At 33.5% G+C, this 26,088-nt stretch overlaps 3 protein-coding genes and 2 pseudogenes across 5 annotated transcripts; all 5 read left to right on the top strand.

Moving 5' to 3' along the window:
- The first annotated feature begins 580 nt into the window (after window positions 1-580).
- LOC120164379 (NAD-capped RNA hydrolase DXO1-like) lies at window positions 581-4,798 on the top strand. Its single transcript, XM_039174117.1, has 13 exons — window positions 581-968; window positions 1,442-1,674; window positions 2,012-2,077; window positions 2,190-2,268; window positions 2,428-2,507; window positions 2,599-2,622; window positions 2,862-2,986; window positions 3,144-3,360; window positions 3,476-3,529; window positions 3,758-3,804; window positions 4,091-4,175; window positions 4,404-4,467; window positions 4,621-4,798. Exons 1-13 carry the CDS (start codon window positions 611-613, stop codon window positions 4,722-4,724), a joined length of 1,536 nt encoding a protein of 511 aa, XP_039030048.1. The 5' UTR covers window positions 581-610; the 3' UTR covers window positions 4,725-4,798.
- Window positions 4,799-7,613: 2,815 nt separating this feature from the next.
- On the top strand, window positions 7,614-10,377 carry LOC120164403 (casein kinase II subunit beta-1-like). Of its 2 annotated transcripts, none has more exons than XM_039174146.1 (5): window positions 7,614-7,960; window positions 8,665-8,883; window positions 9,241-9,350; window positions 9,451-9,616; window positions 10,051-10,377. In XM_039174146.1, exons 1-5 carry the CDS (start codon window positions 7,753-7,755, stop codon window positions 10,179-10,181), a joined length of 834 nt encoding a protein of 277 aa, XP_039030077.1. In that variant the 5' UTR covers window positions 7,614-7,752; the 3' UTR covers window positions 10,182-10,377. The 2 variants fall into 2 exon arrangements, with proteins under 2 accessions (XP_039030077.1, XP_039030075.1); XM_039174144.1 differs by having other exon boundaries at window positions 9,256-9,350; window positions 10,051-10,372.
- A 4,175-nt stretch (window positions 10,378-14,552) lies between these two features.
- Window positions 14,553-17,375, top strand: LOC120164402 (annotated as a pseudogene).
- Window positions 17,376-18,019: 644 nt separating this feature from the next.
- LOC120164395 lies at window positions 18,020-18,565 on the top strand (annotated as a pseudogene).
- Window positions 18,566-20,089: 1,524 nt separating this feature from the next.
- Window positions 20,090-23,999, top strand: LOC120164375 (novel plant SNARE 11-like). 2 transcript variants are annotated; one of them, XR_005519725.1, is made up of 10 exons: window positions 20,090-20,487; window positions 20,680-20,772; window positions 21,119-21,212; window positions 21,313-21,350; window positions 21,808-21,899; window positions 22,598-22,677; window positions 22,940-22,996; window positions 23,127-23,211; window positions 23,311-23,385; window positions 23,577-23,648. XR_005519725.1 is itself a non-coding variant. In XM_039174114.1 (10 exons), exons 1-10 carry the CDS (start codon window positions 20,414-20,416, stop codon window positions 23,664-23,666), a joined length of 786 nt encoding a protein of 261 aa, XP_039030045.1. In that variant the 3' UTR covers window positions 23,667-23,999. The 2 variants fall into 2 exon arrangements, 1 of the variants encoding a protein (XP_039030045.1); XM_039174114.1 differs by having other exon boundaries at window positions 20,414-20,487; window positions 23,127-23,219; window positions 23,577-23,999.
- Window positions 24,000-26,088: the final 2,089 nt, after the last annotated feature.

Here is a 26,088-nt window from a genome sequence, read left to right as displayed (position 1 = left end):
TTCGCTTGAAATTGTTTAAAAAATATTGCGTTTCGTCACGCCACACCAATTGAGAGTTGATATATTATTTTAAGGGTTAATATATATTTTGGTACTTGAAATTGACTTGACGATTCGATTTAATTCCTATGCTTTTTTCTTTTGTCACATTAGGTATATGAACTTTTATTTGTCTAGTTAGATACAGGAATTTAACTTGATCAAAATTATAATTATACTTTTTTTATTCAAAATAATACTTAAATTTTTTATAATAAATGAAAGAAAATATCAATAAAACTCCTTGCAAAATTTATTATAATTTTAAGATTTCTTGAATAAAATATTGAGATACACAAAATAAATAATAGTTATTGAAATTAAATCAGTTTTAGATTGCAAGAGCATGAAGTCCTCATCTTGGCCCAATGATATCCGAATATGCGTAGTAAAAGCCCAACAAAGATGAAGCACTGCGGTAAAACTGAGTCAACTCGCTTGATTTGTCACCGAGTCGACACCAAAAGGAACTGTTAAAATCAAAAGGGCCAAAACCTCAAAAGCAGAAATTCGCTTTGCTCGTTTTGTTTTTGAGACAGCAAAAAAGGAAGGGTAAAGAGCAATCTCCGACATGGATTTCTCAGAACAAGACGTCGACCTCTTTGGAGAAGACGACAACAACAACGACAATCGTGATGGCTCCCGCGAATCATCTTCCTCAACGTCCTCTGCTTCATCGTCGTCGTCGGCTTCTTCTTCCTCCAACGGCGGCGGCGGCGGAGACAGCAGCAGTGCTAGTGGAAGCGCTAGCAGCGGAGGAGAAGATGAAAACGGTGAAGAAGTAAGCAATGTTAATGCCATTAATTACGATTATAATGAGAATATCGAAAGGGGTATTTTTGGCTATGAAGAGGATGAAAGCGATCTTTTTGGGTCTGATAATGAAGAGTACTATAAAACCCCTGCCACTAGCCCTTTCTCTATTCCTGGTAATTCTTTAATTCATTATATCTCTATTAGATTCACTCATTTTGACCCGTAATTAGGGATTTTGAAGTGTACCAATTCCTTTTATTTGAGATTTATCTATGAAAAAAGAAACCTTTGGGCTAGAATTCTGCTATTTAAGTTTTATGGAGTAATCTCAATGTGCAAGTAATTTTAAGTATACGGGCAGCTAGCTATTAACAGCTAAATTTAATATATAAGTTAAAGAGGAGTTGTTATGGAGTCCTTTTTATATGTTTACTGAATGTTTTTAAATTCTAAGATCATAAGAATGAAATATGAGCTATTATATTGCTTTATTTGATGAAATGTGACAATGTTATGCAGGAATATTTTAACTAGCTGCGCCTGCAATTCTTGTAATATACACTGAATAATTGAATTGATCTTTGGTTGAACCTTTTGTTTCCTGCTTAAATGGTAACTAATCTTCTTTATCACTATTGTTTTACAGTATTGCCTGTTATTCGTAATACTAATAACCCAGGCAGAGGAGGTTTCCGACGAGGTCGCTGGCACAATGATAGAGGAGCTGGTATCCTTGGCCGTCCTGGTTATCCTCCCAGACAAGGTTATGGCTATGGCAACAAATTTGGTAATGGATATCGTGATGACCGCTTTGTTTCTGAGCTAAAGTTCTTAAAGAGTGAAGAGACATTATCTAGAAAATGCATCGCATTTCAGGAAGTGAGTAAATTACTTTTTCTTTTTTCTTTAATGATCCATCAAATAATATAGTTTGATATACCAAAGCAAGGCAAAGTTATTATACCAAATTATCTTTTTCCCTTTTAGATGTAGTGAAGGTGGTTGTCAGGATATTTCACATGGCTTTTTTTGGTTTATATACTTTTTTATAGCTTGTTGATGTGACCAGTAGTGTTTGTTTGGAGTTATTTTATACCTTTAGATACCCTTTAAAGCCTGTAAATTATTTACTTCTGTATACATGCACATACACCATGTTGTCAGGTAATTTTTTTGTGGGCTACCTTTTGCTAAATGTGGTAACCAAATTTGGCAGCCATGCGAACTCGCTTGCTATAGCCGTGTAGAAGGTGGAGATGTCTACTTTGATGACCGCAGCTTGGTAAGATTTATGGATATCAGCATTGTAACTTTCAGCAGGTCTTATATTGTCATTGTTGTCCTCCTTCTCATTAGCTCATTTTTTTATGTTTCTTTAATGTTTGCATCATCAGAGGCTTTTTAAACGTCTTATTACTGAAGAGATTGGAGCTGATCTCAATCAAGGTTTTGATACCTTTACTGAGAAAAAAGGTATGGTTTATTCATGAAAAGTTGGAAATTGTTCATGTTGAAATTGTCTTGTGTTTTGGTGATGTACATTATGCTACCATTTCTTATGTTATTCACATTTCTTTGGCATTTCGTATGAGGTCTAATCAATGCTGCCAACCTTGTGATTTCCTGGACCAGAATTAGGTTCAGAGGGTTTTGGTGATCTTCTTGCTTGCATAAGAGACAAAAATATCCCCCTTCAAAACATTCATTTTGTGGTATGGAAAATGATATTCTTTGAAATATGAATTTGCCATTTAATGCTTTTGTTAAGGATATCATCTAACAATATTCCATACTCCTTTGCAGACTTTTCGCAACAATCTGAATAAGGTAATTGCTTTCTAGTAAGAATGCACACACCTCCTTTCTTTTGTATGACTCGAATTACACAAGCATAGAGAATCTATGTTCATCAGTTTTTTTTACCTTCTATATGAACAATGTCAAAACCACTAATCTTTTTCACTAATAAGTGATGGCATTTATCCGAGTTTTCATTTATGAATTTGATGGATGATACACCACATTTTTTTATGTATTTCATTGGACTGTCTCTTGTTGTCATGCAGATAATGGCTACTGCTTACATTAAAAATGAGCCTTGGGAAATGGGAGTTCACAAGCGGAATGGTGTTGTCTATCTCGACCTGCATAAACTGCCTGAGAGACCACGGAGTGAGTTGGATCGTCGAAGGTACCAAAACTTTTATAGCACCTCCTTACTATTATTCCCTATGGGTCAGCAACATGAAGGAATCAAATGCTTTGAGGTGGCGTGTAGCCCTGCTGATTTCTTTTATTGCTTATTTAACTTCAAGTTCTAATTGCATCACTTTTGCTTTTTGATTTAGATGTTATTGGGGGTATTGTTTTGAGAGCCTTGCTACTGAAGATCCAAGGAGTGATGATGGTGAAGAGATACATCATGTTGATGCCAATGTTGAATACTGTTCGGTGATTAAAACGAAATTAGGGGCTCACCGTATTCTGATGGGTGCTGAAATGGATTGCTGTGATTCAACTGATGAGGGAAGAAGATTTTATGTGGAGTTGAAAACGAGCCGTGAGGTAAAGATGCAACTAGCTTAATGGTTCGTGATGCTCAATGCTTCGCTTGCTGCCTTCTCATTATTTGTAACAGTTTTTACTGGTATAATTCGTGAATGTGTCCCTTCCTTTGCAGTTGGATTATCATACGGAGGAAAGATATGAAAGAGAGAAACTGCTGAAGTTTTGGGTATGTTCTTTTTTCCAATGGACTGTTGGCTGTTCATGGATTGTTCTTACTTTGAAGTTCTGCATGCAAATTATATATATTACTTTCAGATTCTTACTTCATTATTTTATTTTATCAGAAATTCTTGGGAAATGGCATTTTAAAAATTTATATTGAGAAATGGTGTTCTTCCTTTTCAAGTTAGCCTTTGTTTGTGGAGAAAATAACTTTATTGTTTTGTCGTCACAGATTCAATCATTCCTGGCAGGTGTTCCGTATATTGTTATTGGGTTTAGGTAATTTCAGTTGGCATTTCCTACTAACTTCAATTGCCTTAAAATGTCTCTCATTCTTTACTTGTGTGACTAGAAAATCACTTTGTTCCAAAACCAAGTTTAGTTCAGACATAATGATGATAAAAAAAAAAAACTGTTTCAGTGTGTGTGTGCAATCTCCTCTAAAAATGCCGAGCTGTATTTATCCAGAAAACAATGTTGAGCTGCGTTCAGTTCCATGGTTCTCTTTGTAGTAGGTTTTTCTCTTTCAATTAAAATGAAGTTTCCATTGGCGTGTTTGATGTAGGGATGATTCAGGGCGACTTGTACGTACTGAGAGACTAAGAACCAAAGATATTACTCATCGAGTGAAGATGAAGAACTACTGGCAGGTATTATATATTACAGCAAAAGCATCTAATTAGTTGATTAATCTTTTTTTTAAATTGTATTCTCATTGGCATAATCAAAGATATTACGCTGTGATAGTGAAGAACTACTCATGTGCAACAATGATTTTATGGTTTTATATACATGCACCAAGCTGATTTTTCTCCCATTTTGGAATTTCATTGATTCATTGTGCTATAAAGTAAACCTTTTTCCTTGTTTATCTTTAGGGAGGAGTCTGCCTGGCATTTGCTGATGAGGTATTGTGCTGGCTTTACGGAACAGTCAAAGAGAGTAAGATTCTAACTTCCATTTCCCCTTCAAATGTGCTTGATTTTTGTTTCTAATTGAAAATGTATAGTTGTTTGTATGACCGAGTAAAAATCAACATCGAGCATGATGGAAGTTTTCTAGCTCCTTGTTCTGATTTCTTTTGTTGGGCATTAGACGAGGACTACATACTGCAGTTCGCACCACCATTCAACCGGTTAGAACTTCTACAAGCGCAGTCTTGCCCCGATGCAATTACTAACCAGGTCGAACAATCGTAGTCGTTGGCAGGTTTCTTGTTAGTTTGTGATCCAGATAGTTCAAATACAGGATTAAAGAGGATGGTTTATATTTTACCAACTCAGCACTTTGCAGACGAACATTACATCACACATGATAAAGTACTCTCCAAGTTCAGCCTTTTTGAGAAAATATTTGTAGCGTTGTAAAGTCAAAGAACCCCAACTTGGTGTTGGTAGATTCAAAAGGAAGGGAAACAAAATTCCTTGGTAATCAATTATTAGATTTAAAAGCTCCTACTTAAGTGTACTATTGAAAGTTGAAACTCATGAGAGGTAGATGCTGTTTCCGACTCTGCTGTGCTGCACTATTGTTATTAATCCTACTTCCAAAATTAAACTGCAATGGAATCAGTTGGATCGGGGATTGGGATCGTACATTTCTGAGCTTAGGGTAATAGGAATCACTCTTTTCTTAAGATGCATCCGAACCAACCTATTATTGTGTATATAATGTGCTGAGCAGTTTGTTCTTCAATTACTTCATAACAGACTTGCAATCCTCTTGAATCTGGAGGAAAAAAAGAGCTTCAAAATGTTGCTTTTTACACTGCGGTAATAAGTTCCACAAGTCTCATGGGTTGGCTTGAATGTAATTGCAGTACATACAAGTTCTAGTTTAGGTTATATTTAACAGTTTTACAAGATGAGAAAATTTTAGAGCATGGTAAGTAAAGCATCTTGGGAAGAACATTCATTACTGGGAAAGATGGCTATATTGTGCGTTTTTTTTTAATAGTTTAGGGTTATTATAAAATAGTATATGTTTAGAATTATTTTAATCAATTGACAACACACAAACATTATGCAAAAGCAATTGCTTGAATCCAAAGAGAATAACATTTATTTTTATCACGAATGAAGGCAAGGGAAACTTATCTATATCTCTCGGATAAACGGCTTCATTCTTCTTCTGATTAGAAGGAAAAACTATGCGGAAGAAAAAAGTAAAAAGAAATAATAAAAAAACCTTAAGCTTTGTGCTTCATATTCTAATGAAGCATTCATATATTTTATGTAGGACAGAATGGAAACATGGGTCCTTAATAGATAACCCCCTGTCCTACTCTTACAATTTTATTGCATCTTAAGCTGGTTCCAACACAAACATATAAAAATTAGTGGTAGTGGATACAGTTTCCATAGTAATTGTTCGAATCGACCGATGGAGAATAAATCAAGAATCTATACATTACACGGTCTCCGGCTGGCCTATTTGCCCTGTTAGCTGGTTCGTCCCCAGTACTCGCCACATTTCTTCAAGATTCTTCTTTTCTTTCCTTGCCTCATTTCGACCATTGATGTTACTTTCACACCTACGATGAAAATAGTAAAAAATTACAATTCCATTTTAACAGAAACTCGAACCATAAAATATAACTTAAAAGGTTTTAGGATTAAATTTTATTGTATCTCAATCAGTATATTAACATCTAGCTCAGATGATCACTAATGTTTTAACAGAAAAAAAAAGAGTTTGAATGATCATTTTGTAACTTTTAATAGTATGATACTCAACAAAATAGCATCACATAATAGGAGGGCCATTTTATAATTTTAATAGTTAGAGACTCAATGATGATTTATGTACTTTTATCTTACTTTATTTTACATATAAAATTATAAAGATATTTTTGGTTTGAATCAAGGTGTTTATTGTTGGTGGTAGTAATTAATCCTTTTTTTTTTTTGGAGGTAGACGGATCATTAAATAGACTTAATTATGATGTGAGGACTAAAATTCCTATCATATGGTTAAATAATCACAACATGATTATAAGATTGAATTATTAAAAAATGATTAAAGAGAAGTAATAAATGTTGACGGTACTCCCAATAGAAAAACTCATAATCTTCTAGTAATGAGTTCAATTAATTTTTGTTTATTCATTGGATTGGTACATAAATATATAGGGTAAACTACACGTTTAGTAATTCAATTATTATTTTTATTCTGTTTTGGTCATTTAACAATTTTATTTTTAAATTATACCCAACGTTACATTTTAGTCACTTACCGTTAAAAAATAAACAGAACTGTTAACAAGATATTTTTTTTTCCTCAATGAAGATGTGACATTATCTTATGGTGACATGTTAGTAGTACCGTTAATATTTTAACAACAAGTGACCAAAATGAAATCAAAACTAAATGATAGGTATGATTTTAAAAAATAAAATAGTTAAGTGACAAAACATAACAAAAGTGATAGTAGAAATACTAAACATGTAGTTTACCCATTTAGATAAAAACCAATAGTTAACACACTCTCCAAAATAAAAGCTTTTTTTAACCTAAAATGATACGTTAAGGGCTAAAATACTCTAGAAAAAAGAACAAGGGACAAATAAATTATTTTGTCAAATGTTAGAGTTTTTATCCTAAAATGAAACGCTAGGGGCTAAAATCTCCAAAATTAGAATAGGAGGTAAAATGACTATTTTGGTAAATATTGGGGGCTAATTTTGGTATTGTGCCTTATAAAATAAAATAGTTAAGTGACTCAAATGGAACAAAAGAGATAGTATGGATACTAAAAGTATAGTTTACCCATATATATATATATATATATATGTATTATGCATTGTTCAATTGGTGAGTTGTGACTAGCTAATCAAGCGCCACGTGTGATATTTTGGTACCGGAGAGTAGACGCCACCGCCCTTTAAAAACTTAAAAGCAGTCCCGAAGCTATCGCCGCCGATAATCGGCCATCTCACCGGACATATAACTTCTGTACCTATTTAACCTTTTAACTTTCTAGAAATTACCCTTCTCTCTATCCTGTTTGTTTTCACATCCAGCAAATATAAAGTGAAACCGCTCAAAAAAAAAAATCTACACAATAAATAACCTGTTTACACCCCTCATCTATATCTGATTTTAAAACCAAAAGAAGACCCTATATTTTCGGCGGCTAAGGTTGTTCGCGTCATTTCACGTTTAGCATCGGCGATAACGGGAGCGACTAATACCATTGCCTACGAAGAAGGAAAGATTAGAGAGAAGATGTACAGAGGAGACAGAGGGATTGGGGCGGCGGATCGGAAGCGGGTCAACGAGGTGCTTGATAAGCAGCTGGAACGATCGTCGCCCTCCACTTCGAGAGTGACCAACGGCAAGGATAAGTCCGCACGTTACCTCCTCACGGGGAAGCCCCCAACCGATCATCATCGCGACTCTCGCTCCGTTTCTCTACCCAAAGCAGACGCCGAAGGTGTATACGTAACAACTTCTCCCTCCCTCTTTTGATATCTAAATTCGGATTATTTTGTTTAAAAAAATGGACTTTTCCCTTTTGAAATGAGAAAAATAGAGAAATTGAGGTGTTTTTTTATTCTTTCTACATCTAGGTTTTGACAGTATTTTGAATTCGAGAAATTAAGTTATCTACCATTGTTCTTGATATGGATATGTAATTGGAGCCGGATGTAAATAAAATACGATTTTTTTATTGTTATTAATATGAATATTGTGGAAAAACACATTAATGACAAATAGACATTGAAGCTTATTCATATGGATGTAAATAAAATTGCCTCAGCTTTGGTGTGAGGAGATCATATGGATGTTTGTTTGTCGTTCAAACGAACCATCATTTCAATTACTTGAATCCTAAGTTTGTTTTTGCGTTCTGCGATTACCCTTCATCAAGAAAAAAGGGGTGGGGGGCATTTCCAAAATCAAATGATGTTGAATACATTTATGTTTTATGAACCTCTAAACATTCAGCTTTATGAACTGTAACATTATATTTGTGTTTATTCATGGTTACTAATTCAGTTTATTCTTGTTTTACTCTTCTGTGAACCATGTTTTCAAAGCGAGGGATGATTAAATTTTGGTGTTTGGTGACATTTCTTTCCAATTTTACTTGTTAGGGACATATGCTGATGCAAGTTTTTGTTGCATTGACTGTAGATGAATCTGAAACAGACAGCGAAGAGTCGGATGTTAGTGGTTCTGATGGGGATGATACATCTTGGATCTCATGGTTTTGCAACCTACGTGGAAATGAATTCTTTTGCGAAGTGGATGATGACTACATACAAGATGATTTTAACCTTTGTGGGCTAAGCAGCCAGGTTCCTTATTACGATTATGCCCTTGATTTAATTTTGGATGTTGAATCTTCCCATGGTAAGCTTACTGTTTCTTTCTCTTCTCAAGTTGTTACGTTGTGTGATTTTTTGTTACTTCTTGTTCTTGTTGAAGCCTTTTGTTCCATTCTGCTATTAGTTTTTGGAGACTTGAGTGTAAATGCTAGTCTCATTCTCCTTCTTCAAAGCAGATAGTTTTACGACATGCTTAATTCTAATCTGTCTGCTTCAGATCTTGATGAAGGCAAAAATTTAAAACGTTTTTCTATATTTAAGTCCTTGATAATAATACTTTAGTTTAAGTGAAACATATTATTTGTCATCTAGCAACATGGAAAGTGTCCTTTTTCTTAATATTTTCTTGCAACCCGTAATTTTGTTGGGCTGAAATTGATAGGAGATATGTTTACAGAGGAGCAAAATGAATTAGTTGAATCTGCAGCAGAAATGCTTTATGGTCTGATTCATGCCAGATACATATTGACAAGCAAAGGAATGGCTGCTATGGTGAGATGTTCGACATTTTATTTGATGTGATAATTTCATATTTTGATAATACGTAAATTGAACAACCAGATTATATCAATACTTTTGAAAACTTTTACAGCTAGATAAGTACAAGATCTATGATTTTGGAAGATGCCCCAGAGTTTACTGCTGTGGACAACCTTGTCTTCCAGCTGGTCAATCAGATATCCCTCGGTCAAGCACTGTAAAAATATACTGCCCTAGATGTGAAGATATCTACTACCCTCGGTCCAAGTATCAAGGCAGTATCCTTTAGGCCATTGAACTTATTTGCTTCTTCTTGTTGCATGGATTTTGTGGGGGAGATAACATGCATGTCATAAATAGATTTTGTTTTTTTGTCACTACTAAAAGTTTATTATATTCATATATTATCTTGACATTGCTTGCATTAGGACCTCTTCTCTCAGCATCTTGCAATGTTCCTAGGAATAACTTGTTTCATGACCTCAGAGAGAGGGGGGATGTAGACTATTTTCTTCAAAAAACGACATGAACTAGTCCCCTCGAGCTGCAGAACCATTTTGTTAAATATGGTTGAAAGGACTCTATTTGATAAGAAAATCTGCCAATACGACATAAATGTTGTGATATATTGTCATAAGATAAACATTCATATTTCCAACTTTGCTTTGGCATGTTTTGATTTGAGTTTGTAGTGAACTTAATTCTATGTAAGACATCGATGGAGCCTACTTTGGGACCACATTTCCACACCTGTTCCTGATGACATACGGGCACCTGAAGCCACAGAAGGCAACACAAAGCTACGTTCCAAGAGTATTCGGGTTCAAGATGCACAAGCCATGATATATCGGAATCAAAGATCACTTCCGGGCACACAAGTTTGTATCCCGAGCTTCTACTTTGGAAGTAATGGTTTTGAACGATGAGGTATAGTTTGACAGTCCCTCTCAAGTAAATCATGTTTTAGAGCCGATTTTAAATGTTCTAAAAAAGTATTACCATAAAGCATATTTGCTAGCAGCAAGTGTTAATTGAGCAGCTTTTTACTTTGGTGTTCTTAGCTGGAATTGTTTGTGGGTAGAGATTACTCTCCAAAGTAGTCTTAATTGATTATTATTTGATGGCTGTTTGGTCTCGTGTGTTACCTTTGTATTATGTGTTTATCGTTACTTAAAGATATTTTTGTATCAATTTGTTCACTTGTAGGATGAACGTGTTTTAGTCTTCTGATTTCTGGTGTGTGACCTTGTGTTCATGGAAACGAGATTAAGACTCTGGGTAATCTCATAACAAAATAAAATTATTTGTAGGATATTTGGCTCCAATTTATTGGAAAATTTAGTGGTTTTACTTGTTTAGAAAATATAGTATTTTTGGTGTTAGAGAAGGGCTTTTAAATACTTCATTTGAACAAAGAGGCCCACTTCTTAGCATTTAGATACAGATTTGTTTTGTTTGTACACCCAAAACACAAACAATTAGGTACCTGACAATAGCTATCCGTTAAGTCGGTATGTGTAATAAGAGTTAGGGTACCAACAGTGGCCCGAACCGATGTCAATCTTTAATTTTTACGAAAAAATAAGAATGATTAATGTTGATATTGACAAATGGATAATATAAATGACATCAACTTAACAAATCTATTAAAAAAATCAGTAATTATAGGAAAAATTAAATTAAAACCTCACACTTTAAGAATTTGACTGGGCATAGAAAAAACCAAAATAAATAGCAATATGGATAAGAAAACAGAAACAGTGACATGCATGGATGCTCCCAAAATAGATAAGAGGAAGTGATAAGAGATGAGGACGACGTGGACAAATAGTAGTATTTGATTTTGGAGTAATATACTAAATATGTGGATAAGGGAACATGGTGGTAGGACCAGTTACTTGCTTTGTCATTGGATGTGGAGGCTTCACCTCCTCCTCTTTTTGACCAATTAATTGCATTTATTATATACTTCTTCAGACACTTACAAACCACCTTACTACACTTATCAGAATCGAATCATTATTAGACGAATTAATCGATTTGTTTTCTTTAATTATTAATTAAATAGAACTTTTTTTTAAAAAAAAAATAGTTGAATCAAACTAAATTCGGTTAATTTCGTCAGTTAACCGAATTAATCAAATTTTATAAATATATATGTTAATTTTTTATATTTTTTATTAATTCTGTTAAGATCAAAGTATAAATGCTCCTAAATCTAAATAATATATAATACATTAAATATTTAATAATTTAATTAATTTGATTAATTAACTGATTTTAAATTTTGAATTAATTGTCAATGGACTGAACCCAACATTAATGGGTCGATTAATCGAAAAAAAATTACTTCGTTCAGATAATTTGATTTTAACCGAATTATGAACACCCTTAATCATGTGTTGTCTTAAACACTTCATTTTAGATTTTATTAGTTTCTTCCTATTTTAATATAAATATGTGTTAAAACTTTGGTATAAACAAGATTAGCACATGTTCATGACCTGACAAAAAAAGGTTAATGTCAATATATGAGCATAATTTGTTCAAAGCATTTAGCGGTCCATTTTCGAGTGGAGTACTAAAGAATCCAAAAGTACCTTTTTAGGTTTTACTAGTGAGATCGATTCGTGTTACACTTCTAATTTTGATAGGTTAGTCTCCTAATATAATAATTTTTTGCACACACAACGAATCAAACTTGAAACATGCTTAAACGATATCAAACTGCTTATCACTTAAACCAATCCCATTAGTGACAAATATGATATTAATATTTTATATTTATTTAAATTTACTGAATTTAATTTGATCGAGATTGTTGATGGTGTAACAGATAAGAAATTGTTGATGGTGTAATAAATATGGAACCTTGGCGAGAGAAGTGATGGTGAGTGGATTGAAGGTTGATGGTGTAACAGATAAGAAATTGTTGATGGTGTAATAAATATGGAACCTTGGCGAGAGACAAGTGATGGTGAAAGTGGATAATTTGAAGGTTTTTAGGATGTTACAGCAAAACTCTCACAGATGCTCTTCTTTTACCCTTCTGGACTGAATTACAAAGCTGCTAAACTGCGAGTGGAACGTGAATCTGAGACATGTCAACAGAGTCACTAACTAGGTTGCTGATAAGTTATCCAAGATGGCTGGAATAGGAGGTGTTGCAGATATGGTGTCCTCCATGCCACCTTTGGAAGTTGCTTCTCTCTTGCAACAGGATTACATTGGTCGTTTTATAGAAGCTCTTGTTTAACTCTTGTTTTGTTCTCTTATTTCATAATATTTTTTTTTAAAAATCGAATATATTTAAATATTTAATATTTTTTATTTTTTATTTGAAAGTGATGAGAAATTCAAATAGACTAGGAATTATATAAAAATCATTCAACTTGACTCGAAATATGAGTTTTAACAATTTTTCAAACCTGATTATATTTGTAAATGATTAACTCAATTCTATTTTAATTTCTTCATATTATTTTATTTAATTATTAAATAGTTATGTTGCTTTTAACTTTTGTATTTAATATTTTTATTTTATGTACCTTTAAATATAAAAAGTATCATATTTTTAATGTTTATGCCATACTATTATGCATTGTTATAGATTTATTTTCTCCGAAATATAAATTATATAATACATAAAAATAAAATAATATGTTATTTTATGAACGTAAAGAATCAAATCGAATTTGAAATCTAAATATTTAAACTTATTCATATTTTCATCCAAATTTATTTTTTAAATCTAATATTTTTACTTGAAGTCTCTTAAATTTTAAATAGACCTCTAGAGTTGAACAATTCCCCTTCGACCACAACAATATAGCAAAATGAAAGGTAACATAGATTGAGATCTGACCAGAGGATCAGTTTAGTCGAGTTTCTTGAATTTTTTAACCATCTAATTTAATTTGTTTTTCCTTGGTTTTATTTTTTATATTAACTTTTAGTGTTACATTTATTAAAATTTTATTTTAATAAAATGACTTTATTTTATAATCTTTTGATGTCATTTAATAACGTTTTAAAGATTTTTTTAAAATTATTTTTCTCACAAGGTAATATATGTTTTAAAAATTCTAAATTATTTGACAATGAACGTTCAACCACCTCTATAAACGGTAGCACTTGAATTCAAAATCTCTAAGAACAACAATGGTCTATTTTAACGTTGAAATATCAATTTATTTACAATTTTAACGTTTTTATATTTTCATTGATTCAATTGATATATATATATATATATATATCTGATAAATTATTACCGAGAAACCTATGTGTGGATTTCTGATTTACTTTAATCTTATTTAAATTTATTTGATTTATGTGTTATTATTTTATATTAATTCATAATTCTGATTGTTGGAGATCTCCCACGGAAACTGTTCTCAACCTGGCGTTAGGGGCAGCCTACTATCTTACCTCCCCTTATCTCATTACATACGGGAATAAGATCAACTAAATTTTATTTTACATTAATTCTGAGACTGGAAAGTCTGGCATGCATTATCTTTATATTTGTTTATAGTGTATTGATTAAGGAATTATAAAGGTTTTCGATTCATTAATTTCTCAAATTAAAAAATAAAAACTAAAAAAGTGAGTGCTAAATTCATTAAACTGCCACGTGGAATAAAGTAAGAGGCCTCGTCAGCAGATAGACTGGTTGAACGCCACCCGGCACTTCCCCCATTTGAACGGGTTTTGATACTTGGAGATGTGACCAAGGCAAAGCGCCTTCCTCAATGTAATTGCCCCTAATTGTACCCATATTTATAAAATTACTTTAGATTTTTTCTCTCCAGTTTTCATATTTTCTAAAACAGAAAAATATATTTTAAAGAACCCTTCCTCAATGTGATTGCCTCACTATTTTATTCTTTCGGAATTATACAAATTGGGAATTTTAAACTAATCGTAATTTTTGGGCGAAAATAACACAAAAAACAAATGGAAATGGAAGGAAAAAGGAGGCAGTGGCATTTGAGAAAATAAAATGAAAAGCAGGGGGTTTAGTTACAGAAGCCGTGTCAACCAACAAATTTATAATGTTGCTCGAGTAAGAATGGAATGTCGAAATTCGAAAACCAGACATCGAAAAGCCAAAACCAAACAACCCATAATTAGTAGGCAGAAAACACAACTCAATCAGACTCAAGAAACATAGACGAAATTGCCTTCGAAGTTCAAACAAACACTTTTCAGTTTCACTTGCCGTTATAAACACAGAGAAATCAAGAAATAGAAGAGTTGTTTGAATTATGTAAATGTATCAGAAGAAATCTGACCAACAACAAGAAGAGATCAGAAAAGCAGGCATAATCTCTTCCGATTTCAACAACCCACACTGGTTTTGGTCTCAGTTCAATCATCAAAGCCCTGATTTTGCCATTCAAATTAAGCCACATCTCACCATCCGAGTGCCAAACCTTCACCAACGCCACCAGCAGCAGAAGCCCACCGTCACAAAGAACCCAACTTTCACCATCAAAAACCCTCCTCCTCCGATAACCCTTCCCCACCACATGCCCTTCTTTCGACTCCTCATAAGCGGCCTATAATGACCCACAATTCTTTTTCTCGTTCCCCTACCCTTTCTTCTTTCAAGAATCACCGTGTCCACTGCGAAAGGGTTGAAAGATTCAATCTTTCCCAGTATTTCTCTTGTTCTGCTTGTCTTGGTAGGAAACTTGTTCATCATTTGAACCGTGGCCGTTTGCTTTGTTTCCACTTACGTTTCCTTTTTTTGCTCTCTCTCCCATCGCTTTACTTTTTGGTTTCGGTTCCTCGGCGGGTTTTCGTGTTGAATATCGTTGCTTTGCTTGCTTTCTCGCTTACCCTTTTGGTTTCCCTTAATCTTGCACTCCCTCGCTTGCCTTCGATTCGATTGCTTCTCGCTCGTTCGTTACCTGCTAAGTTTAGCCAACTAGGGTCGTCTTCTAAATATTCGAAAACTGTTGTTTGGTCTATTGGATCCAAGCCGAATTCGGAGAAGAAGCCGAATTCAGGGACATGGGTGCAGGTTTATAGTAATGGGGATGTATATGAGGGCGAATTTCATAAAGGGAAATGTTCAGGGAGTGGGGTTTATTATTACTACATGAAAGGGAGATATGAGGGGGATTGGATTGATGGGAAATACGATGGTTATGGTGTGGAAACATGGGCGAAAGGGAGTCGATATCGTGGTCAATTTAGGCAGGGATTGAGGCATGGAATTGGTGTGTACAGGTTTTTACTGGTGATGTTTATGCAGGGGAGTGGTCTAATGGGCATTGCCATGGATGTGGAGTGCATACTGGTGCAGATGGCAGCAACTATGTAGGGGAGTTCAAGTGGGGTGTAAAACATGGGCTTGGCCGTTACCATTTCAGGTGAATTATTGTTCTTTCTTCTTTGGATAGATTTGAGTGAAGAAACAGTATTAGATTTTGATGTTGCCTTGTCTGGTATGTATTCAATCATCGAATGGCGGGAAAGAACTGAAACTTTGGGATTCTGGAGTCTGCATTGTTTGTGTTTATATCAATGTATGATGTTTGTTCCAATTACAGATTTTGGTAGTGGTAGTTAAAGCTTGCGTTATGCTTGTCTTTAGATGGTTCCGAATTCGATTATCTATTTTCGATTAGTGAACTACTTCTGACCTGGTGAAGTTTTACCTTTACACCTAACCCACATCTCTCTTTAATCATTTAATAAGTTCATATGAGAAATAGTCTTCATTAGCTTAAAACTTGGTAAGTGAAAAAGTGGATCAGGGTTCTTTGCTCTATAGATTCTAGTCATATTCTTGGTATATGTTTGGTGTATATTACTAACAGTAACATCCTAGGCAGTTTATTTGTTGTTGTTTAAAGTTTAACTGTTTTAGCGGTCTTGTTTTATGATATCTATTTGTTTCTTCATTTTCATAACATTGGTTGAGCATATCCTTGCAATCTTCTTAGCCATGAATCCCTTCAAGATTTCTTCAAATGGCTGCCTTGTGGGGAGTACTATAATATCAGGGTTATACACGCACACACGCATATATGTATGTATATATATGTGTGTGTGTGTGTTGAGTGAAAGGGGCTTGAATCCAGCTATTTGAGCCAGGGATTCATGCACTTGTCATTGAGACTAGTGTTGAGGTGTGCAGATTATTTTTCAATTGAACTGGATTAAAATTATTCCGAACTTTTGAGTCATCATTCGTTGAGAAAGTTAGGGATATAACCATACTTTTGATGTAGATTTCAGTTTTAATGACTGGTAAGCTTTATGAATTGAAATGCAGAAATGGGGACATATATTTAGGAGAGTATTTTGCTGACAAGATGCATGGCTTTGGGGTTTATCAATTTGGAAATGGACACCAGTATGAGGGAGCCTGGCATGAGGGAAAAAGGCAGGGATTTGGCACATACACTTTCAGAAATGGAGAGACACAGTCTGGTCACTGGCAAAATGGGGTTCTTGATGTTCATAGCACACAAAGCATCTATCTTGGATCTCCCAATGCTGTCACTCAATCTCGAGTCGATAATGTCGTTCAGGTATTTTTCATATCATTTATCTGGCATTTACCGGCTTCACTAGCAGCTGATGTGTATTCCTAAGAATTCCGTGTTCATATTCAATGTAAATGTGCATAATGCACATAAATTCTGTGTTCTCTTATAATATGCTGCGCTGCGTACAGGAAGCGCAGAGAGCTGCGGAGAAAGCTTACGGCATTGCAAAGATTGATGAGAGAGTGCACAAAGCAATCGCAGCTGCAAACAAAGCAGCCAATGCTGCCAGAGTAGTAGCCGTGAAAGCCGTACAAAAACGAATGCATCAGCACAACACTGATGATGTTGATCCTTCAACTGCAATTGTATAATACAAGGATCCCAAATGGTGCATTGTTTCTGATATTGTTCGTCATATGTGTGGTCGTAACGGTCTATAACAGTAAGAAGTTATCTGCTTGGAACCATGTTTAATCATTCGAGAAGATGGTTGATCATGGAGCAAGAAATGGGTTTTCCTTCTTTTTTTTCCTAATGGCTTCGGTAATATATATATATATATATATAGGTTGAGCTTACGAGTGAAGAATGCGCTAAAGGTGTTTTAAAGAGCCTGCAACTACTTATCTTATTTTCCTCATGTATATGCAGTTAGTAGCTACCGGATTTTGGTTAAAGTTTTAACCATATTTTAAATTTTATATTAAACGTAGAAAATTCATAAATAAAAGGGAAAAGTCTACTATGCACGTCATACACTGTAACATACTATTAAAACGATATATTAAAACACATAATAAAAAGTTAAAGTTTATTTATTGTGTAACAGTTTCTTAAAAATTATTTATTTATTAAAAATTAATTTAATTTTTTATTAAAAATAATAATTAATTTAATAAGTTTAATTATTTAAAATTGAAATATTTAGCTTATATAAATATAGGGTTCATCCCAATGAATAAGTAATCACCATCACTCCTCGTCGACAATCATTTTGTCTCTCCGAAAAATCATTTTAAACACCGGTTACCGTTGCCAGAAAGTAAATATTCGTCATCGTACGTGTTTCAGTGTGTTCTTTAACTAAACGCTTCAACGTTGTTTGTTATGTGTAAATCAAATTTTATTAATACAAATTTAGAATTTATATATCATCAACGATCCGAAAACAGAAAAAAAAATGTTAAATAACTTTCTCGGCATCCAAACACTGACTTTCGCTCAAAAAATGGCAGTGATTCCTGACTTCTTCCGCAATCGACGTAGCAACAGCGTTCTCGACCCATTTTCGATGGATTTATGGGATCCATTCAAGGAAATCAATTCCCCAAAGCTCATATCATTCCCTCAACTTTTCCGAGAAAATTTCGTTTTCGTCAACTGTCGTGTGGACTGGAAGGAGACTTCGAACGCACGTGTGTTCAAGGCGGAACTTCCAGGGCTGAAGAAAGAGGAAGTGAAGGTGGAGATCGAAGACGATAGGGTGCTTCAAATCAGTAGAGAGAGGCACGTGAAGGAAAACAAGAATGACATGTGGCATCGAGTGGAGAGGAGTAGCGGGAAGTTCTCGAGGAGGTTTAGGTTGTCGGAGAATGTAAAATGGATGACGTGAAGGCTTCGATGGAGAACGGGGTTCTTACTGTTACCGTCCCTAAGGTTGAGATGAAAAATGCTGAGATCAAATCTGTTGAAAATGTCGCATGTTCCTTTGGAGGTGTTTGATTTGTTTGCTACGTATTCATTGGTGTCTCTGTTTGAAGATTGAGTATTGTATGGTTGAATAATGTATAAAATTTACTTCAATGTTGATGGTATGATTCCACCCGAAAAAAAATTACTTTTGCATATTACTTGAGTATCATATATATTTTTTAAAATGTTTTTTAAAGTAAAATTTAAAAATATTCTTAAAAAACAACAAACAATAACGGTCTTAGCTCCATTTATTTATTTAACAATTTTTCTTAAAGAGTTGGGTAAATTTATCCAAATGAAAATACAGAGAACGTGTTTTTATTTACTGAATTGATTTTTGAACCGGAAAAAAATATATGTTCGTTAAGAAGAAATTATTTGGTGACTAGAAAGTCCGGTTTACTCTTTAAGCGACTCCATGAAAGGGGTGAATGGTGTTTAAAATGATTTTTCAGTGAGACAAGGGTTGGTGAAGGTGGTCCCTAGTTGACTTGGATGAACTCTAATATTATATAAGTTTGATATTTTAATTCTAAACAAATTAAACTTATTAAATTAATTATTATTTTTAATAAAAAATCATAATTCTATTAAAATTAAAATTAAATTTTAATAAATTATTAATTTTCAATAAACTATTATTCTTTTTAATATTTATATAATAAGGATAAGGTGTATTTCGGTGTGTCACTTTAGTGGTATGTTGCGGTGTGCGACGTGCACTGTAGACTCATACATAAACGATATCAAATCAATTGATCTATATGGTAAAAGAGGATATGGTAAAAGAGTGGTATCTTCAGGGTATATATTATCAATAGGATGATTTTTTTGAACATATATTATATTATAATCACTTTAGATTATTAAAAAAAATAGAATAAGAGTAAGGGGTAATATGAGTATAGGCGTCCATTGTAAAATGATTTAGAGTTTTTGAATAAATTTCAAATTTATCCAAAAAAAAATTAAACCATTTTACTAACATATCATATCATCAAACCAACATCATTTAATGTCTCATTGATCAAAATTGAAATTTTTTGAATTTGGTGAATAAAAGTGCACAATATAAAAAATAAGTGAGACATTTCGATAGTTTACCCTTTAAGTAAATTTAAAGAAGTTAATAATTTCTTGAAATGCTTCATAAGTAGTTGGCTCCCACTTCATCCTAGTTCCTAATTTGTAATTTCCCGTTTCAACGCCTTAATTATCGCAAAGATATTTAAACCTTCTTCGCCCTCCATCTCTGCCAGCCAGATGACACCTCCCGGCTCTCTCCAATCCATAACCACCTAACGATATTATTATTATTATTTAAAAAAATTGGAAAACAAATATTTTAAAAAATAGAAAAATTTCTGTAAATCACGAGAAGACCATTGTATAGTAAGTTTGTTTTAGATCGGGAATAGAAGCAATCGTCTCTAACGTTTAAGCAAACAACCAACCAACCTTCCTTCCTGTTTTTTTTTTTCATTTTTGTTTTCCAAATGAAGAAGCCTTTACATAGCACATAATAAATGTAAATCTCGTACTTCTTTTCTCGCCTTTCAAATTTTGGTTCCTTTTTGAAATCTCGATGCTGTTTGGTTCTTTGATCTGGATTTAAAGATTCGTCTCGAGTTTTCTCTTCCACTGGCTCAACAGTCTACGCATTTCGAGTTTTGCTTACTGTAAACCCGTCGGATCGGATAATATCCTTGATTTGGATCTGCTGTTTTGGCGTCTCGTGTCTTTGAATCGTCATTCCTTTTAATAAATAGCTGGAGGAATTTAAAGTTTCCTTTACTCCGTGAATGCATTTAATGCGTGAACATTGAATCAAAATTTGAGAGAGAGAAGTTACCCGGTTACCTCTGTGGTTGAAAGATGGATTTAGCTGCGGTCAGCGAAGAGCTAGCGGATATCGAAGGACAAATCGCCGACATTTTTCGAGCTTTATCGTAAGATTTTAATTCTTATATTTCTTTCGTTGACTCTGCAATGTTGATTCCGATCAGATTGTTATGATGTAAACTTCTGCTTTCTTTCGTAAATCTCTATTTGAAGTAACTTGAGCTTAGGCATTGTGGATTTTATATCGATTACGATTTTTTCCCACGTTTTTTAAACTGCTGTTGTATTTTTTATTGCAGAAATGGATTCCAGAAACTGGAGAAGATTAAGGATGTTAATAGGCAGAGTAGGCAATTGGAAGAGCTTACCGACAAGATGAGAGAGTGTAAGAGGTATTTCAGATTCATCCTCGAAACTTCTCCTTTTTGTTTTCCTGAATAATTGTATGGTGAAGAAGTAAAACAGTGACGAGACTCGCATTATGTTTATGAAAGCCTCTCTACCTTTAGTTTGAATAAATCTCAATGATAAAGCTTTGGTTTATTCACTATTTTTTTTATAAAAAAAAGGAAAGAAAAGAAAACGAACTAGAAAACCCATCTGTTATTGTGTTGTTTCTTAACTAAGAATTTAAGGTTGTAAGAAATTGGTCTACCATACTGTTGGTTGTTGTGTGGTTATTTAAAACTGTTTTCCCATCAGTTGGAATCAAAATAGTTTCCACCTTGTTCTTTTCAGGCTCATCAAAGAATTCGATAAGGAAGTTAAGGAAACAGAGAGTAGAAATGATGCAAACACCCGCAAAATGCTGAACGAAAAGAAGCAGTCAATGGTGCTTTAGAACTTTCATTTTATTTTCTCTTTTACATTTTTTAAGTTAGATACTCAACTTATGTTCAAAGTTTTCTCAACCTTATGGGATTCTCTTGCAGATCAAGGAGTTGAATTCATACGTTGCCCTTAAGAAGCAGTAAGTAGTAGAACTTATCCATTTTGTTTCTTGTGAAATGAAGGGATAACTTTATTCATGTTCATGAATCATGCTCTTACTAGTTGTATAAATCATTCTTATTTCATATTGATTGAGTTTATCCCTTTTATCTGGATCACAGGCTCCTTTCCCTATTTCCAAATTCTCCCTTCTTTCTGTTTTAAGCTTTTCTTTTGATCAATTTTGTGATCTTGTGCTACTAGACTAAAGTTGTTATTGATGGAGCTTTTCTTTTGGTCATCCTTGTGATCTTGTGCTACTAAATTAAAGTTGTTATTGATTTAAACTGGTCATTTGTAAAGGCAATTACTATAGATATTATTCAATAATAAATTCATTCCTATCATAATTGCTACTTTTTGTTAAATGTTTGGTTCTTTTGTTGATGTGTAATGTGGCTTGGTCTGAGTCTGACATTGTTTTTCTTATGTTACAGACATCAAAGCAATCTTGAGAACAACAAACGAGTTGATCTCTTTGATGGGCCTAGTGAAGGCTTTGGGGAAGAAAATGTCTTGCTAGCTTCATGTAAGTATATCAGTTTCTTATTATACCTGATGTGAAGTTCAAGTTGAAAATTAAAATGTGTTTATTATAGTTACTTAGGTAGACATTGCTCTTCACCAATCAGTGTTTCTTTCTGAAATTGACAATATACACAGATGCATCAATTCACGCCAAACATTGTTTGCCTCTTTTATTTTCCTTTTTAATTTTACGCATGCCTTAACAATTCTCAGTTTCTCGTTTATTTTAGAGTGATTGTCCAATGATAGTGGCTGTAAGATGTGCCAGTAATTTTGTGCTATTGCTAGAATATATGTTGTCAAACACAATAATTTGACGAGGGATGAGAAGCTTGTCAAAGAAACCTCTGATCACTTGATTCAGCATTATTTTCCTCTTTATAAATAAAGTCAAGCTATTTGTTTTTGTAATTTTGTGTTTGTCAAACTGGGAAGGAATAGTGTAAACTTTGCTATGAGGAACTACTTGAGCGTTGATCAGAGTTGTATCTAATGGTTAATATATTCTGTTGGTATGGCAGCATGAATTTCCAGAAATAATCTTACTATGAAGCTTTGTTCTACTGTTCTGCCTGATCCAATTCTGACTCCTTTACATTGATTTTTGGGATGCTGTTGGAATGTACTGGAAATGATTTGTAGGTATCATATTTTTCTTCAATTTTGAACTTCTTCTGAGACAAACTGTATGTTCTGCAGCTATGACAAATCAACAGCTAATGGATAGAGGAAACCAAATGATGGATCAGACTGATCAAGCCATTGACAGGGCTAAGAAGGTTGGTATCAAAACTTTTTCTGCATCTGATTATATGACAGCCCGTACATTTTCTGTAGAGAGAAATAATTGGTTGTACATTCAGATCCTTAGATCTTGAAATGTCCTTCTATATTCTTTCTATATTAAACTTAAAATCAACAAAATGCAAAAGTCTTGGGATGTACAACGATTTGTATTAATTCCTTCCTTCATTATCACGTCTCGATGGATGGGCTATTGAGAATGATAGACTAATTTTGCCTGACCCTTTTTAATATTAGGTTGTTCAAGATACTGTTGATGTTGGATCAGAAACTGCTGCAGCTCTCAAGGCTCAGGTACACAACTTAAAAGCATTAAGAATTATCAACATCATGGTCATCAAGTGTTTTACACTTAGATTGTATTAATCTTTTGAGATTATACAGCGATATTCAAACTAAGCCATGTTATTTCTATCATATCTAGACTGAACAAATGAGCAGGATAGTTAATGAGCTGGATTCTATCCATTTCTCAATACAGAAAGCATCTAAATTGGTCAAAGAAATCGGTAGGCAGGTCAATCTCTGAAACATCTACCTCTTTTCATTCTTATGATCCGTATCGTGTTAACTTGTATTTACTAATTTTATTATCCTTTTGTGAATAGATTGCTACTGATAAGTGCATTATGGCATTGTTGTTTCTTATTGTCGTTGGAGTTATAGCCATCATAATTGTGAAGGTACAATTGTTTTCCTCGCTCCAACATTGATCACTGAACTAATATTGTATTGTGGATTGTGTATAAGATTAAAAGCATTTTCTCTAGATTGCCAGTGAAATTCCAGATTGAAAGCTGCCTGTGTTAATTTATCGTTTCGAGTTGTACATGTTTTCTATACCTATGCTCAATTACTGGGTTTTCTTTTTCAGATTGTGAATCCAAACAACAAGGACATCCGCGATATTCCGGGATTAGCACCACCTGCAATGAACCGACGGCTACTTTGGACTCTGAATTGAAGAGTTAGAATGGATCACCTGATGACATGTGGGGACTATTTGTACTGTAGAATCGTTGCTACCTATACTCCCCGGCAGTCGGGTATGATTGTTCAGTTTGATTTCTGTTTACAATAGTTTTGGTGCATCCACTAAGAGTTTGGCTGAACTTCCCATGAGCTAACCTCGCATTAGTCATTGTTATGATATCATTGAATAGCATTAGCATATGATGAGATTCTGTACGACTGGTGTTTTTTTCATTACGGACAGAAGAAATTGCCCCCATAGACGAGTGGAAAGATCATGTACTTGAGAGTGTGTTGGTCGGTATCATACAACACTCGCACGACTTTACATTGTTCTGATTTTCATAATGTTTTATTACTACTATTGACTCCAGAATATGTGCTTCAGTACAATGACTTGTGAGGTGGAGTCTTGGGTACAGTTACAGGTGTTCAAATCCAGGTACCTGCATTTTTGGGTATCCGAAATGCTGGGTACCCGTGACTTTCAGGTCATCGAAACTCTGCCTGTGGCCTGGCCTGTAAAGGTGGGTATTCGTAAGTCGGGTATCTGCATTTTCAGATCGCAGGTACCCGATTAATGTTTATTTTATTTTATTTTTTTAATTCATATTAATTTTTTTAAAATCTCTATAAAAACATTAAATTTAAAATTTAAAAGTTTATATTACATAAACATAAAATTTATCAATCTAAATTATATAATCTAAAAATAAATTTTAAAAATACAAAAAATGAAATGAAATGAAATGATGAAATTATAATTAAATTTAAAATAATTGGAGACTAAAAAGAAATAAGTTAAATATTAAGGCGAAATAATTTGAAAAATAGAGATTTATAATGTTAGAGTGAAATGATTTTGAAATTATAAATGAAAATTTTAATTTAAAATAAAAAAATGGTACTAGATCGGAGGGTATCTAATTAAGGGTATTTTTGTGATCTGGGCCCAATTAAAAAACTATAAAAAATAATGGACCGGATACCCGACCTACAAAATTGGATATTTATTTCTAAAATATCCAGTAATTTTACACAGGGTTGAAGGGACAAATAGTTCGAACCAGGTACTTTAACACCCCAGTTACAGTATATTCAAATCGGTATGCTTAAGTCTTTATTTTTATTTTTTATTTTCGAAGATTTTATATTCTGATATTCATGTATGAGCATCTGGATGCATGCCAGATTTTTTTTTTAAATAATGGCCAAGTGAAAGATTTTGGGTTTCAGCGACTGTCATTTCTTGTTAAACTATTTTTAAGGCAAGAAGAGTCTAAGATGGTTCACATTCTAATCTTTAAAACTGAATTTAATCTTTGACATAATCATGAATGAAAAAAAAAATCAATAAAATTGAAATTTCGTTTATCTTTAAATTGGTGTCTCAATAATCAGTTTGTGGAATTATAAATTTCTCATCCATAAATCACAGTTTTAATTTCATTCGTATGTATAGAATAGTATTCATATAGTTAGGAATGTGTCACATCAATTTAAAAATTCTAAAAAATAGATGTATTTTCTTTTTAATCAAGCAGCATAAAAGCCGCATAAACACAAAATTGGAGCACACAAATAATATATTTCACACATTAAAATTAGTAATGTGAACGCGTTATTTAAGTGGAAAATATTCTTTAAATTATAAAAATTTCATGTAAGCCCAAAAGAATACCGGGTCAGATTAAATTGGATTCATTTTAAATACTTTTATTTATGTTTTTTCCTGATATTCAAAATTATTAAATTTGAGTTTTAGTTGGCTCATATTGGTTTGGTTATTCCAACAAAGGTGAGGAAAAAATTTGCATTATTAAATAAATCAAGAGGTGGGTACCAAGCTTAAATTGGGGGGGGGGGGGGGCAGAAGTTGGATAATTATGGCTATTTGACCAATTTACTTTGACATGACAATGGGCAAAGGGCAAAACTAAAATCCTAAAGCAAGAAGAGCTTGGGTGAAATTCCAGTAGAGAGAAGTATTAAAATAATAATCTGAATGAAAAGCATAATCCAATATGATGGTTGGATTTTGATTTGGGACGGGATGATTTGTAGACTACTAAGTGAATGGAAAAATTGTAATTTAAGAGGCATAATTAGTAGTGGTTATTAAGACTTTTAATTAGATTAGAATAATCAATTTCTTTTTTTTTATTAATATGAGGCTTGTATAAGATAATATTTATTTAAATAAAACTTTTAACCATTTGACATTGAAAGCTCGTACCCCTGACGTTCTTGGTGCATGAACTCGAGACGGAATAATAACAATTCTTTTAATACCGATGTCACTTGGTTCGTGCCAAATTTAGGCTTAATCTTTTTTGGGATTAAGTAATTTCTTTCTTTTTAGGTATTTAAATAAGAAATTTACCAAAATTAGCCTCCAACGTTTACTAAAATGT

This window comes from Hibiscus syriacus, unplaced genomic scaffold, assembly GCF_006381635.1.
Source record: "Hibiscus syriacus cultivar Baekdansim isolate YM2019G1 unplaced genomic scaffold, ASM638163v2 tig00111513_pilon, whole genome shotgun sequence".
NCBI lineage: Eukaryota > Viridiplantae > Streptophyta > Magnoliopsida > Malvales > Malvaceae > Hibiscus > Hibiscus syriacus.
This window is presented reverse-complemented; position numbering and strand designations above follow the sequence as displayed.

Coding starts and splice junctions, on each gene's coding strand:
- LOC120164375 (XM_039174114.1), top strand. CDS start 20,414: ATGGATTTAGCTGCGGTCAGCGAAGAGCTAGCGGATATCGAAGGACAA. Junction 23,220..23,310: donor TCAAAGAAATCGGTAGGCAG/GTCAATCTCTGA, acceptor TTTTGTGAATAG/ATTGCTACTGATAAGTGCAT. Junction 23,386..23,576: donor TAGCCATCATAATTGTGAAG/GTACAATTGTTT, acceptor TTTCTTTTTCAG/ATTGTGAATCCAAACAACAA.
- LOC120164379 (XM_039174117.1), top strand. CDS start 611: ATGGATTTCTCAGAACAAGACGTCGACCTCTTTGGAGAAGACGACAAC. Junction 2,987..3,143: donor AGTGAGTTGGATCGTCGAAG/GTACCAAAACTT, acceptor TTTTTGATTTAG/ATGTTATTGGGGGTATTGTT. Junction 4,176..4,403: donor AGATGAAGAACTACTGGCAG/GTATTATATATT, acceptor GTTTATCTTTAG/GGAGGAGTCTGCCTGGCATT.
- LOC120164403 (XM_039174146.1), top strand. CDS start 7,753: ATGTACAGAGGAGACAGAGGGATTGGGGCGGCGGATCGGAAGCGGGTC. Junction 8,884..9,240: donor GGATGTTGAATCTTCCCATG/GTAAGCTTACTG, acceptor TGAAATTGATAG/GAGATATGTTTACAGAGGAG. Junction 9,351..9,450: donor GCAAAGGAATGGCTGCTATG/GTGAGATGTTCG, acceptor AAACTTTTACAG/CTAGATAAGTACAAGATCTA.